General features: G+C 40.4%; 1 protein-coding gene across 4 annotated transcripts in view; it reads right to left on the bottom strand.

Annotated features, from left to right (window-relative positions):
* LOC100619529 (zinc finger protein 420-like) overlaps positions 1 to 13,663 on the bottom strand; it is a 39,092-nt gene extending 25,429 nt beyond the window's left edge. For all 4 annotated transcript variants that reach the window (XR_008918229.1, XR_008918230.1, XR_008918228.1 and 1 more), the window contains exons 1-3: positions 13,147 to 13,663; positions 12,245 to 12,366; positions 4,321 to 4,447 (exon numbers count right to left, since the gene is read on the bottom strand). Coding sequence is in view for 1 of the 4 variants with exons in the window: in XM_007492597.3 (XP_007492659.2) it covers positions 4,321 to 4,447; positions 12,245 to 12,277 (160 nt within the window). In the remaining 3 variants the exon portion in view is untranslated. The remainder of the gene's footprint in view (positions 1 to 4,320; positions 4,448 to 12,244; positions 12,367 to 13,146) is intronic.
* Positions 13,664 to 15,977: the final 2,314 nt, after the last annotated feature.

Below are 15,977 nucleotides of genomic sequence, written 5' to 3'. Positions count from 1 at the left end.
TTAAATGCTTATTGCGTTTCCTTTCATTCCTATTACCAGGCCTGGAATTTGAGGGAAGAATGAAGGTGGAATAAGGATAAACTTGCTAGATTAAGCAGAATTAGGGAACATGAGCTATAGTTTCATAATTCTTTTTAAATTTTATTTCCATATTGTTTCTTCTTATAAGTGAATAATCACATAAAACCACAACCTCAAAACAAAAACCCAAATAAACAAGTGAAAAATTGTTTCATCTGCGTTCCAACTCCAACAGTTCTTTTTCTGGAGGCATTCTTTGTCACAAGTCCCTCAGAATTGTACTAGATCATTGTATTGCTGAGAGTAGCCAAAGCTGTCACAGATGAACATTCTATAACATTACTGTTATGGTGTGTATATATACTGTTATATAGTGTATAATAATCTCCTGGTTCTGCTTATTTCCCTCTGCATCAGTTCATGGGAGTAGTCCCAGCACTTTCTGAAATCATCCTGTTGGTCATTTCTTAAAGCACAATAGTTCCCCATCACCCTCATATACGACAAGAATTTATTCAGCCATTAGTCAACTGATAGAAATCCCTTCAATTTCCAATTCTTTGCTACCCCCAAAAGTGCAGTTACAAATATTTTCCTACAAATAGGTCCGTTCCCTTTTTTTTTTAATCTGTTTGGGACACAGACCTAGTAGTTGTATTACTGAATCAAAAGGTATGCATTGTTTTGTAGTGCTTTGGGATTCATTCCAAATTGTTGTATGATTAAAAAATCTGTTACCCTAAAAAAGAACTACATAACCCAAGAGCCCACTGACTTCCTGTCATTATGTACTTCCTGTAGATAGAGGATAAAGGGTGTGAGCTTTGGAGGCTCCTCCTCTCTTATGTAGAATCAGCAGTGATGGTGGTGAGTGGGGAAGGCTAAAAATGACTAAGCAGCCATGGGCACATGGTCTTTATTTTGTATCTTCTTTATTCCTTGATTTCTAATGATCATTAATAAACCTCAAAAAATATTTTTTTATTACAGATATAATTTTAATTTTTACATTGATCTCCAGAAAGGATGGATCAGTTGACAAATCCAACAGCAAGGTATTAAGTGTCTCAATTTTGCCACATCCCCTCCAATCTGTGTCAAATCGCTTTACTGTCATATTGGCCAATCAGTTAGGTGTGAGGTAACACTTCAGAATTCTTCTAATTGACTTCTCTAATCAAGAGACATTTACAACATTTCTTCATATGATTATAGACAACTTTGATTTCTTCATCTGAAAACTGCTTATTCATAACCAATGACCATTTGTCAACTGGGGAATGATTGCATTCTTGGATAAAATTGTCGTAGATCTTTATATGTTTAAAAATGAGAACAGAGAAATCTGTTGTAAAATAGTATTTCCCAGTTTGTTGTTTCTCTTCTAATCTTGGTTGTATTGTTTTCATTTATTCAAAAGAGTTTAAAATTATTATAGTCAAAATTAGTCATTTTACTTCTTATAATATTTTTTATCTCATTTGGTCAGAAATTCTTCCTTTCTCCATAGATCTGCCAGGCAAATAATTCTATATTCCCTGAATTTACTTATAATATCACCCTTTATATCTAAGTCATATACCCATTTGGACGATATCTTGATATAGGGTGTGAGCTATTGGTCTATACCTAATTTTTGCTATATGGTTTTCTAGTTTTCCAAGCACTTATGATTTCCAAGCATCTTATGTGGTCACACTAGACAATATAAAATATTTGGGAATCTATCTGCCAAGAGAAGCACAGGAATTATATGAGCATGACTACAAAACACTTTTAACACAAATGAAACTAGATCTAAATAATGCTTTTCCTATTTTGCCAAATTGTTTAAATAGTAATTAGATTAATGTTCTATTTTATTTGCACTTTTTTCTTTTAAAACAAACTTCTAGTCTTATTTCTTAGTTTAAAAGTTCTTTTACTTTCAACTTTATTAATTTCTCCTTTGATTTTTTGGATTTCCAATTTAGTCTTTAGGTGGATTTTTAATTTGTTCTTTTTCATTTTTTCCCTCTTTTTCTTAATATAAGTATACATGGATATAAAATTTCCTCCAAGTACTGCTTTCATTACATCCCACAACTTTTGGTATGTTGTCTCCTCACTGTCATTCCTTTTATGTCATCATTGATTGTTTCCATCATTTGTTTGTTGACCCATCCTTTTTGATCAATTAGATTATTCAGTTTCCAATTAATTTTAAACATTTCTTTCCATTAATTCTTATTGACAATACTTTTATTGCATTGTGATTTGAAAAAATTGCAGTTATTACTTCTGCTTTTTTGCATTTCATTATGAAGTTTTTATACCTTTATATGGTCCTTTGTGTATTTTCCATGTGCAATTGAAAAGAAAATAAATTCCTTTTCCATTTCATTCCATTTGCTCCAGATATCTATTAAATGTAACTTTTCTAAATTTTCATATGCTTCCTTTTTTCCTTGTTTATTTTTTGGTGAGAGTTCTGATAAAGGAAGCTTGAGATCCCCAACCAATATAGTTTTATTAGCAATTTCCTCCTTATTCTCCTTTAGTTTCTACTTTAAAAATCTGGAGGCTATCTCAGTTGGTGCATATATGCTAAGAACTACTGCAGTCTCATTATCTAGACTATCTTTTTTTAATCAAGATGTAATTATAAAACTTATCTCTTTTAATCAGATCTATTTTTGCTCTTTCTTTGTCTGAGATCATAATTGTTACTCCTGCTTTTCTTTTTTGAATTAAAGCCCAATAGTTTCTCCTCCCTCCTCTTTCCTTTACTTTCTTGTTTCCCTATCTTCAAGGGTAGAGTGTGGGAAGTACTAATTAATGAAGATTTAATAAGGGTCCAGGATCTTGAACTTTCCTTCTGTCCAGGTAGGGGATATGGAGCAGTGTGGAGGGGATGGATTTTCTGCACTCCCCTTTGCTCAGTTTTACAACCAATTCCTCTTTGTCCCCAGAAATAGATCCTTTTTGCCTATCTTTCAACCTCTTTTCCTCAGGAGCCTCACCTTACTCTGACCCTTGTTAATTCTGTGATTCTAGGATTCTAAAAGCAATCTTTTAAGGTTCATTTGAGATCCTCAGGGTAGTTCCAGCTTTTGCTTATGCTCTGCTGTCTTTTTGGCACTGCCTCCCCCTTTAATACTTAACAAAAAATACTTTCTAAATACCACTCAACCCACATAGGAAGGGGCTGCCTTGGCATGTAGAGTGTCCCATTCCATGGGCATCTGCAAAGAAAATCTGCCATGGTATTAACAGAGAATTTGCACACAGAATTCAGGTCTATTATAAGGTGAACTACATGACCTTTGTGATTAACTTCAGGAAAGTAAATCTGTAACACTGTTTTAAGTTTTCACCTGAAGCCACCTAAAATACAAGAGAGAAAATTTTAGGAGCAAGAAAGTTACATCTTCCCATCACAGAATTCAGACTTTTTTTTTTTTCAATAAAACCAGGCAGGAAGAGAACCCTATGCAGAGATCAGCAGTTTTGCTTTTTTAATCATTGACAAAGGCTTAAAATTGTAAAGATAGAATTAACTCTCCCCTTGTCCACTTTTAGATTTAATCACCAGAAGCCTATAAACTCCCACATTTCCTTAAGTGAGGGGAGGTCTGCAACCCACATGCTAAATTGGGTGACAACTTAGAAACAACTGACTGCCTCCTGGACAGTCCTAAGAAAATTCTAAAACTGTGATTGGTCCATGTAAAGTGAAAGGAAGGCACAAGAAGTAATGCAAAAAGGGATCTTTAAAAGTAGTTGCAACTTCCTGTGACCAGCCCCTTCTCCTTTGAACTTGACTTTGGAGGAGTTCGAGCTTGGGTCTTCGGACTGCTTTTGGTAAGACTGTTCTTGGATGTTCTCTTTGGACCATGTAATTGAGTAAAAAGGACTGACTCCTTTCCTGCCTCTTGAAGAAGCCCCCTGCATAGAAGGAGGCCTTGTGGCTGGAAACCTTGCTTTATTCACCACCAGTCCCTCTGACCCACAGTCCTCTAGTGAAGATTTAACAAGCTCTGCCTGGTTTGAATGAGGCTGGAGTAATTATCTAGTGTGATAGGGATACCTTTTCTACCCTCTCTCTCATTTCTCTACTTTCATTCTTTCCCTCTATTTTATAAAAATTTTTTTGCTAAAAAGTTATTTGACTTGAGATATATTAATTTTAGTGACATTTCTCTTCTATTTAATCCAACCTTAATTTTTTTAACCCTTACAAAATCGTGTACCTTTGGCATTTAATGAAGATATTCCCTTAATGGCAGATTCAAAGTTAATGGAGGAAATGGTCCTTACCCACAAAGAATAGATTTTGCACATTCTCCAGCATGACCTCCCTGTACAGCTCTTTCTGAGAAGGATCCAACAGACACCACTCTTCCTGGGTGAAGTCCACAACCACATCCTTGAATGTTATTGACCCCTAAACCAGAAAAAGTCACAAGATTTAGAACTGAGCCTGCAGAATTCATCCAACTGGGACTCATCAGCTAACTTGAAGAAATTGAAGCACACAAGGAACTCACCCCAAACGCTTTACACCTTAAAGTGTCAGCTAGCTCTGGAGACCAGTCATTCAGAGACCAGTGGAATATTGACAAAGGTATTTTGTGTCTGAAAATTGTGTTGGAAGAGTAAAGACTGTAGAAGTGTCTCAATCTGAAATGCTTTTCCCTATGGAATTAGGTAGAGGGTATGTGCTCTCTGAGGAAGGGGAGAGATTCTGTGGAGAAGGAAGAGGGTGATCTGAAATGCCTCCTCATCACAACTGTCAGAATTCATCTAGTAAAAACATTTTTTGGAAGTTTGTGAGAAGGAAGCAATTACTGGGTATTCTGGGGGAAAACATTACCAGTGATTAATAAGGAGAAAACAACAAAAAAGGAATTTTCTACTTAAATTCCTAAAGGGCTGAAAGACTCTTATCTAGCTAAAAGCATAGAGAACTCCATAGATTTATATGGGATCAGACTTTGATTCCAGCTAAATAAAAAGACCAGTCTTTTGTTATTATATTGAGAATTTGGCAAAACACTGGGTATGATGTGCTAAGACCTCTTGTCTTTGTTTTATGATGCCATTTCTTACTAGAAAATATTCAGTCATTATATATTTAGTTGCAGAAGAGTAAATGTGATGAGGAAAGGAGGGGGTGTTCATCTTTTAAAAAGATAACATTTGATTACCTAGAGTTGGGGACTGAGCTCATTCATAAGAAAAACATTGATGGCAATGACTAGAATATTCAAGAGGCAGAATTTCTTCATTTTAAATTAATTTATTAATTGATTGGTCATTTAATGTGGTCAGTTGAACCTTTCCACAATATAAAAGAAAGAAAAAAGGCAATTCCTCTAGCACTGGTGTCTTCATTTAAAAACATACAAAACAAAAAAATCTGAGTGTTTTTTGAGGCTGTAACAGACTAATTCTCAGATTCATTAATAACCACAAGGGACTTAGGAGACTTCATCTCCTCCTTTATTATTTCTTGACAAGTGAAGTATATCCTTGTCCATACATGGAAGATGTCAGTTCAAGTTTTCCCCAGTCTTGTGGCTGGTCTAGCACACTCTCAAAATAGGTCAAAATTCACTATGGCTTGCTAGTTCTACCCTTAACCCATTTATCATAACAATAAAAGGGAGGTTCCCTACTAGTTTCATAATCTCAGGGGAAGGGCACAGCAAGTCTGGAGTTTTGACCTTGACCAGGCTAAAGGGAAATTATTCCACAAAAAGATCACAAGTCAGCATTAATTTTCAAAAAGTTTATTTATAAAAAACAAAGGATCTAAGCCTAGTCCTGTAACTATAGAAGCCTGGGGAATAAGGGTAAAGAGAAGAAGTTAAGAGGCACACTGAGGAATAACTGGCTGTCAGTTTGTAGCTCGCATCAGGGAGGTGTAAGGGTTAAAAAGTAAAGGTTGGACTAAATATATAAAAATGTGGTTGCCAAAAATATATGACTCAAATCAGGATGACTTTTTATGGTAGTTTGTTTATAAAAGGAGAAAGAGTGAAAGTATAAAAATTTAGAAAGTAGATGATCATTCCAGGCCCGATCTTAACCAGGTAGGGCTTCAGAGGCCCCAGCAAAGGGAGGCCCAGAGGTAAATTAAAAAAGGGTTTTAGGTACAAGGCCTCTCTAGAGGCTAGTACCTCCAGAAAAGCCAGGAAATGGAGTCGGTCTTTTTTACTCACCCACATGGTAGTTCTAAGGGGAAATCTAAGAACAGTCAGAACTCCCCAGCCAGAGCTCTTCCAGGGGAAAGTACTGGCCATAGGAAGTTCTTGCCACTTATAAAGACCCTTCCTTTTGTCACTTCCTGTGCTTTCCTTCCACTTCATGTGGACCAGTTGCAGCTGTTATAGTTAAATTAATATCCACAAGTTCTTATTTTCCATAACGTTTATTAATAATCACTTGAGATAGAAAAGGTAGATGAGCACAGATTTAAAGTCTCTTCCTTATTCTACATTTGACCACATGCAGTACATCCTGCAAGAAATCTCCTTCTCTCCCCTCACCTGCCTTCTCCAGCCAGAAGTCTGTGCCAAAAGACCCAGGTGGGTTCTGCCCATGCCCTTTTATTTACATCCACAGGCAAAGCTCTGGCATGTGAAAAATGTTGATGAATCGGGTCCTCAACCCAGGAGAGAGGGGATGAAATTCCCTCTACACACAGCTATAGCTTTGCTTAGGACTGCCCAGTGGGCAGTCAGTCGATTCTGATTGTCAACTCACTATCACACACATGGGTCACAGACCTCTCCATACATAAAGATAAGTGGGGTGTATATGCTTCTGGTGATTAAATCTAAAAATAGGTAGGGGAGAGTTAATCCGATTTTCACAGAGGCAATGGCTGGCTGTTGGCCTGTAGCTCGCAGCACCCAGACAATGGCTGGGTAGTGCTGTGTAGAGGAAATTTCATCCCCTCCCCTTCCTGGATTGCCGACAGAGTTCATCCCATTTTTTACTTGCCAGTGCTGCGTCCACGAATGTAAATAAAAGGGTGGGGGTGCAGCCCACCTCCCTCTACTTCCCTGAGCAGGCAGGTAAGATGGACACAGAATCCTGCAAGATAAGCTACACGTGATCAGACTTAGAGTAAGAAAGAGACTTTAAATAAATGGTTACTTGCCTTTTCTATTTCAAGTGATTATTAATAACCTTTACAGAAAATAAGAACTTAGATATATTAATTTCAATCTAACAGAATGGCAACCATTATTGGAAAAAGAATTCTTAATTTTCTTTTGGGAAAATCTTTGAGTATAGAATAGGGTGATTTTCGCAAAGCAGATGCTCCTGACAAAGGACCCCTGGATGTCTCCAGGTAGTATGAAATCTGGAAAGTATAGGAATAGCTGGGGCCTTCCTCAAATTAATGAACAACATATATTTAACACTGTCAGCAAGCAAGTATCCTCTGCAATGGGGACAAGTTTGAAGCTTTCCCAATGAGATCAGGAGTGAAACAAGGATGCCCATTATCACCTCTATTATTTGATATTGTGCTAGAAACACTAGCAGTAGTAATTAAAGAAGAAAATGCAATTAAGGTAGGCAATGAGGAAACTAAACCATCACTCTCTGTAGATGATATGATAGAATATTTAAAGAATCCTAGAAAATCAACTAAAAAGTAGGGGAAATATCAACAACTTTAGTAAAGTCGCAGGGCAAAAATAAACTCACATAAGTCATCAGCAGTTCTATGTATTTCCAACAACACTCAGCAGAAAGAGTAAGAAAGAGAAACTCCATTTAAAATCACTAAAAACAGTATAAAATATTTGGGAATTGATTTACCAAGAGAAACACAGGAATTATATGAAAACAACTACAAAATACTTTTCACACAATTAAAATTAGAGCTAAACAATTGGAAAACCATTAAATGCTCATGGGTAGGACAAGCGAATAGAATAAAATTGATGTTCCTACCAAAAATAATTTAATTATTCAGTGCCAAACCTATCAAAATTTTTCACATTTTCGAGAGTTTTCAAGAAACTTTTTATTAGAATTAGAAAAAATTATGACAAAGTTAATTTGGAAGAACAAAAGATCAAGAATATCAATGAAAGTAATGAAAAAAATGTGATGAATGGTGGCCTAACAGTACAAGATCTTAAACTGTACTATAAAGCAGTGATCATCAAAAGAATCTGGTACTGACTTAGAGAAAGAAGGATCAGTGGATCAATGGAATAGACTTTGGGGTAAAAAGACTCAGTAAGCCAGTGTTCCATAAAACCAAAGATCTGCTTTTGGGACAAGAACTCACTATTTGACAAAAACTTCTGGGAAAACTGGAAAACAATATGGGAAAAATTAGGTTGAAATCAACATGTCACACCCTATACTGTAAGGATGATATTAGAAAATAAGTATTGTTTTATTAGTTTAGGGATAAGAAGTGAAGTGGCTGCTTGAGAAAAGAAGTGCAGTTTGAAGCAGAGCAGAGAGAGCGTGTTAATTTCAGATGTGATGTTTTTTTCTGTCAATTTCTCTCTCTGGCAGTTGGCAGACACACACTCAGAGACTCTCTCAGGACTGGAGGAGGGAACATCTTTGTCTCTCTCTGTCTGAGGGAAAGACCTGAAGGAGCTCAGTGTTTTCCTTTCTCAACTTGGGAAACATTAGTGACTATCGTGATTTTATAGATTGTTTAACTCTGAGAAGACCAAAGAAAAACCTGGTCTTTGGTTTGGACTCTGATTCTTGTTGAGACTCGACCAGCTAGTCTTTGCTATTTTATAATTTGAAGGTGAAGTTAAGATTTATAAGGATATTAGCGGTAGTTTTTATTTAGATAGTATAAATTTGGGTTAGTCAGATCAGGGAGGAGTAGTGTAGCCTGTGAAACACAGGAGAAGCGGTTCCCTGTGGAACTTGGGAGTTTATTTGGGTGGATTTAGAATCCCTTAGAATTACAAATCTCTTATTTATCCTTATATATTTCAATAAATATTTTACATTTGTAATAAGTCTCTTTAGCGTCCTTGCACCTGGCCCTGAAGGGAAGTTCACATTTGAGCTTCACTTCATCACTGAGGATACTTTTGATGACATCTATCAAGAGTATCCAAACAGTTTTGAACCTATATTGGACAGTTTTTCTATCTCTTTTGTGTAGCTTGACATTATGGTTGGTTTTTTTTTTTAACAATACCAAGATAAATTCAAAATGGATAAGAGATTTAAATATCAAGAGTGAAATAAAAAATAAATTAGGAGAACATAGAATAGTATACCTGACAGACCTATGGAAAAGGAAGGAATTTAAGACCGAACGAAAGTGAGAGAATATTACAATATGTAAAATGAATCAATTTGATTATATTAAATTAAAAATATTTGGTGCAAACAAAACTAATGCAAGCAAAATTAGGAGGAAAACATCAAACTGGGAAAAAAATTTTTATAACAAAACTCTCTAACAAAGGTCTAATTTCCCAAGTATATAAGGAAAGAAGTCAACTGTACAAGAAATTAAGCAATTCCCCAAATAACAAATGGTCAGGGGATATGAATAGGCAGTTTTCAGATGAAGAAATCAAAATGATCAATAATCACTTCAAAAAGTGTTCTAAATCTCTCCCAATGAGAGAAATACAAATCAAAACAATCCTGAGGTATCATCTCACACTTAGCAGATTTACCAATAAGATAGTAAAGGACAATAATAAAGGCTTGAGTAAATGTAAAATTGGTACACTAATACATTGTTCGGGAAGTTGTGAGTTGATCCAACCATTCTGGAAGGCAATGTCGAATTATGCCTAAAGGGCTTTAAAAGACTGCATACCCTCTGATCTAGCTATAACAGTACAGGGTTTGTATCCCAAAGGGGTAATAATGAAAAATACTTGTTCAAAAATATTTATAGCTGGGCTTTTAGTGGTGGCAAAAAATTGAAAAGGAGGTGTCCCTCAATTGGGGAATGCCTGAACAAATTTTGGTATATGATGGTGATGGAATACTACTGTGCTGTTAAGGATTGAGGATCTGGAGGCTTTCCATATGAACTGGGAGACCCTCAATGAACTAATGCAGAGTGAAATGAGCAGAACCAGCAGAACACTGTACATAGAAAGTAAAACACTGTGGAAAAATCCAATATAATGGACTTTGCTACTGGTAGCTGTAAACCTTAAAATTTCTTAGACTTACAAATGTTGGAAATTTCACCATTGGGAAATTTCATACTTGAAAATTTTCCTATTGATAGTGGGAACTCTATTGGAATGTGAACCCCATTGGCATGGGAGGTTCCTCCTCCTCCCTTCTTAAGATTACTTTAGGACAGAAACCTTTTGCTGAACAATGGAAAGGACTTTGACCTATGCTTAAGCATAGAACAGGAAGTTCTTTGAGTCATGATTGATTTTAGAATTGATACAATAGAGATACTTGGAATGACAGAACCAGGTCTTGGAAAATACAATTTCCACCCCACTCAGTCCTAACAGGATTTAGAAAGGGCTGCAGCAAAGGATCAAGATTTAATTATTGAGAATATGACCTTCAACAGACATGTGCAAAGCCACAGACCTCTGGGCGGTCCTGGGTTAAGCTAGAGCCACCATTGGCACAGGGAAGACATGGACAGTGATTGGTAGATGTGAGAACTGAGGGGAGGGAACTTGGATGGTTTCCTTAAAGATAGGGGGGTCTGAGGACTGAGGAGGGTTGGTTGGAGAGGTTTTTGGTCTGAGAGGTGGTGCTTTGAGAGTGGGCTCTGAAGGAAGCTGGAGGTGGAGGCCCCTGAGACTGTTTCTCCATTTTGGTCATGTGAGTGATAGGGACTGATCTCCTTTCTTTGCCTCAGCTATCTAAGGGCTTGGGCCTTTTGGCCCAGCCTAAACAGAAGGGGTATTTAAGCCCTATTCTCTTCTCTCCCCTTTCTCTCTCCCTCTCTCTCTCTATCTCTAATACCTTTCCTCCTCCTGTTTGTAATTAAACTCTATAAAAGGTTGACTGCTGACTTGAGTTTTCATTTAGGAATTACATAGCTGAATTCCTTGGCAACCTTAAATTAATATATATCAGTCTTTTAAAGTGATTTCCTTGTCACATAGCAACGCAACAAGCCAGGATGCTCCTCAAGGACTTATGTAAAAGAATGCTCTCCACCCTGAGAGAAAGAACTATGGAAGTAAAAATTCAAAAGCAAAACATATGACATCATTTATCACATGAATATATGGGAATGTGATTTGGGAATTAAGCCTTAAAATTAGCTCTATAGCAAAAATGAATGATATAGAAATAGGTATCAAGTGACATTTGTACAACTTAGTGGAATGCTTGTCAGCTCTGGGAGGGGGGAAGAAAGAGAGGAGGGAAAGAAAATGAATCATGTAAAAATGGAAAAAGATTGTAAATTAATCAATTAAAAAAACTTTATTACAAATATTAATAATAAGGAAGTAGGTTTTGAGCATTACTATATGTACAACCCAATGGAATTATTTGATAAGTCCAGGAAAAGAAAGAGAGTAGAAACAGACTACAAATCATATGATAATGGAAAAATAATCTAAATAAAATTTTTAAAGTTAAAAAAAAATAATAAAGGAACCAAAATAAAAAATATTGAGAAAGCAACAGGATAGATAATCTTGTTAGGTTCAAGGTAAATTATTTTAATAGGAAAAGGAAAGACCTAAAGTTTCTGTATGCTAAGTGCACTCTAAGTTCCAGATAATTTATTAACATTTGAAAAGCAGACCTTTTACCATCCCCAGAAATTCCCATTCTTTTTCTCCTACTAAAAACACTCCTTTTTCCTGTCTGTGCCCTCACCTGATCTCATCCCAAATTTCTTCCAAAGCCTCCCTGACCTGTCCAAACCCCAGAACCTGGAAGACAGGGGCAGAGACTGTGCCTGGGCCATCCCTGGAATGGTGGGACACACAGGCCTCCCCCTCTGATGGAGGGGGTCACACTGGAGGATGGATGAATAACTGTCTGCACTTGGACCTGTCTGTCTGGAACCTCGTCCAGGCAGGGGCTACAGAGGCCCTGGAAAACCCCAGAACACAGTTGAGGATTGTTGGGGACCCTTGAGGTCACACTGACAGCAAGTAGTAATGGCTCCCCTGGAGGTTGGGAAAGACACATGTCTGAGTTCTGGATTCCAGCTGGGGCGAGCTTGGCCAGGGCTGGGGATGGACCGCACTCACCTGGGAAGGACCGCACTCACCTGGGAAGGGGGCCTCTGGGTCCTGGGGGCCATTCCCTCTGGCTCCAGGGTCTTTGCTTGGCCCAGACTGTGGACCCTCAGGGGGTGGCAGCCCCAAGGTGGGGAAACTTCCTCTTGTGCACCTGTGGGGCATTAGAGGGGGGAGGGCTCAGAAGGGCTCCCAGGGCCCTTCCCCCGGCCTCAGAGGAGACTCTCCCCACTGGAGGGGACTGGGAGCCTCAGGCTCGGAAAGGACCTTGGACAGAGCAGGAAGAAGCTTCCCCGCCCCCTCTGCTGCTCTCTCTGGCTTCATTCCATTCAGAAACTACTTTGGGTGCACCGAGTGGATTGAGGGAGACTCATAGGAGAGGAAGACTCTGGACAGGGAGACGGGCATCAGGCCGGGGTTGGGGGAATGTGTTGGCATTTGTTCTGTGCCAGAGATCAGAGCTCCTTCCAAGGCCTGTGGGCACGGGAAATCCCCGGGACTCCAAACAGGCTCCTTTTGGCTGCTTCTCCTCTAGGACCAGCCCCGTCCCCATTAGGTGACCACACACCCCTCTCTCCGCCCCTATCCTGTGACTGCACCCCACCCCCACCACCCCGCCACCTCTGGACTCCACTGGGGGGATAAAAAGGGAGCCCATTCACTCCTCTGCGGGAGGGCAATGCCCCGCCATGACTCCGGGTCCAGACAGAGCCGCGCCCGACTGACAGCGGCACTTTTGTACCCTTTTCTACGGTCCTTTAAAGCTATAAGAGACATACAGACACAGAGACACAAACAGAGACATCCTCCTTCCGACACTACACACACTTACACCTCACACGCACACCGCCCCAGCCCCGACTTTCTGGGTGCACGTGCACCGAGTTACCCTCTTCCATCCCCACCCCCAACTCTAACTTCCAGGCTCAGTTACCCGCAACTGGTCCACCGGGGAGGGAGCAGAAACACTCCACGGCGGAAGCCCGGGATCCAACTTTTACATTGACGCCCTCCCAGGCCCTTTCAAGACAAAAGCTAAAAGCCAAATTTGTGAGCAACGCAGAATCAGAGACCGCCCTAAAGAAAGTCCCAGCAAGCCCTGGGAATGCACATGGGGCGGTGCCAGGATTTGGGTGAAGCCAGGACCGAGGCCTTCGGGAAATGGAGTCTTCCACAATGGGAGTGCCAAGGTTTGGAGGACATCGTGCGAGAATTCTGGGAAATGTAGTCTTACTTCCTACGTTTGGCGGCCTGGTGGAGGAGGGGCCACGCACCAAGTGTTCCCAGTCTCCCTGGCGGCAGCCGAGTCCTTTTCCTTTCCTTTCCTTTCTGGTACTTTTAGCTTTGATCCTCCTGGGCCTCCTTCCTGTGATATAGGAGGCGGCTCTAAAAGGAAACACAGAAACGTTTCTGAGAACACAGACCGAGGGTGAGGAGGGGCCCAAGAAGCCCCTGAGCGCGGCCTCCTCGTTTCAGGGAGGACCGAACTGAGGCTGACAGTCTGGTCCTTGTCCTGAATGAGGGGCCAGAGAAGGGCTGGTTCCGGTACCGTATTGATCCTAATAGCGCGTGTAAAAGGCCCACTTCCTGTAGTGTAGAAACAATGACTCTGTCAGACCCGGCCCCGAGATGCCGTTTAGTCTGTGGCTTGTTGCCCTTCCTTTGCCTTAAGCACCCCAAAGACCTTCTTCCTCTTCCACAGAATTTGGTGCCTGTGTGAAGGGGGCAAAGTGGGTTTTCAGGCCTGAGAGGGAACCTTCCCGAGTTCCCCTGTGTGTGATAAGGGCTGAGGGCTGCCTGGACCGTTTCCTCATTAGGCTTTCACCAGTTGGGGTGTCTCGGGGGGCTCCAGGTTGGGACTGAATAATGAGCTCCTCAAAGTCTATGTTAAACTTCCTGAGCAAGCTCTGGGGTCTCTGGGCACTGGGGAGGCCCCTGACCCCAGGGGGCTGGTCATGTCTTGGCATCTGGCTCTTCCTGGTCCTGAGCAGCCCTGTGCAGCTTGGCCCTCTGTCCACAGCCTCCTTCTAGCTTCTCTCTGCCTCTCTTCCTGGCTTCAGCCAATTTATACTTTATTCCACAGGAAAGGAAATCCTCACATTCACCATTTCTATGGCTCTCAGGGATTCATCAAAGGCACCTTACTGGATTGATGCTCCATTTTACAGAAGGGAAAAGTAAGGCAGAGATGCAGTGACTTCTCCAAGGTCACACAGCCACCAAATGTCTCAGGTGCGATTTCACCCCAGATCTTCTTGATTCCATCCACATTTCCCTCCTCGTCCAGGGGTTCAGAAGAAGGTCCTGTGGTCTTCCTGTGGGGGCCTTGAGGTGAACCCCTGTGGTTCGGGAAGGGTACCTTTTGCAAGGATGCAAGACTCCGAAACTTAGCTTGAAAATAAAAAGAGAAATTTATTAATTTAGAAGGTAATGTTGAATCTGGCCAGGAGGACAGCATAGGTGGATGACTGCCTCCTAGGGAGAATAGCATAGATGGGAAGCTGTTCTTGGGAGGACAGCATAGATGGAAATCTATCTCCCAGAGGTCAATTCTGGGGTTTTTATACTCTATTCAACAGTGAAGATATGAGTGGGTGGAAGTTTGGTCCTCTGCCTGAGTCTGCCTGGAGATATAGGGGTGACCCTCATAGCTTAGGGGACAGATGAATATCTGAGGTACAACCTCTTGGTATCAAGGCATAGCCTGGAGGTGTATCTATGTCCGTCTCAAACCTACAGGACAAATCTTCTCAGGGTTGTATCGGATGTTTAGAGTTAGTAGTCACAAGGATGTAAGGGAGCAAAGGAATTTTTCTGCCTATGGTTTGCCTGAAATACTTCTATAATTTGTGTGTACAATGTCCCATGCCAGTCTCAAACTTACTCTTGCTAGAGCAACAGGGATTGACCCTCATTGTATGTGAATAAAATCATGAAATGTTAATAAAAGAACATTGTTACCCAAGCTTGTTCCATGTGTCAGATCCTGGTTATCATCCTGCCAACTCTAACCTGGGCAATAATAAGAAGCAGAGACAGAATTTGAACCCAGGACTAAGGAGTCTAAGTCCATTGAACTTGCTTCCTCTCAACTATATGAGGGTGAGAGTAGACATGTGTGTTTGTGTGTGTTAGGACTCTGGCCATCTCCTGGGGTCATTGAATTAGACCTGGATGAGATGCTGCATATCACCTGGACTGACTCTTTTGTTTCACAAAACATACTTGAGAATGAAGGAGAGGAAAACACATGTAATCTGAACCCAGGCCCTCTGAGCATTCCTCATGGGGAACAGGAAGGAGGGGAATGCCTGGCCTTTCAGGACTACCAGCCACCTCCTTTCCTCTCTCAGCAGAGGACATCAGAGGGGATCCTGGATCAGCAGTTCCTATATGACTTTCTGAGAATCCAGAACTATGAGGTTGGGCTGGGAGGGCTGAGAGGGGTGGGAATGAGGAGGCAGATGGTAGATGATGGGTAGTCCAGAGCTAAGGAAAATATAAACAGCCCAGGGAACATCAATACCGAAATAAAGACATTCCCTGTACTCCAGCAGCTAAACTTCCAATGAATATTGGCCATTGAGGGGACTTTTGGCTGGGAAATTCCTGGTCTGGAGAGGGGGGCCTCAGAGTACAGACTGACATCCAGCATTCAGGTACAGGAACAGAGTGATTTGCTTAGTTTTCATTGGCTGTACTGGAGAAGAGAAAGGCCTGAGAAGTGTTAGATTTAAAATGGTTGAACTCCTTAAACTGTAACAG

Source organism: Monodelphis domestica, chromosome 4, assembly GCF_027887165.1.
Source record: "Monodelphis domestica isolate mMonDom1 chromosome 4, mMonDom1.pri, whole genome shotgun sequence".
NCBI classification, from domain to species: Eukaryota; Metazoa; Chordata; class Mammalia; order Didelphimorphia; family Didelphidae; genus Monodelphis; species Monodelphis domestica.
Note: the sequence above shows the minus strand (reverse complement) of the source record. Positions and strands in the feature narration are given on the sequence as shown.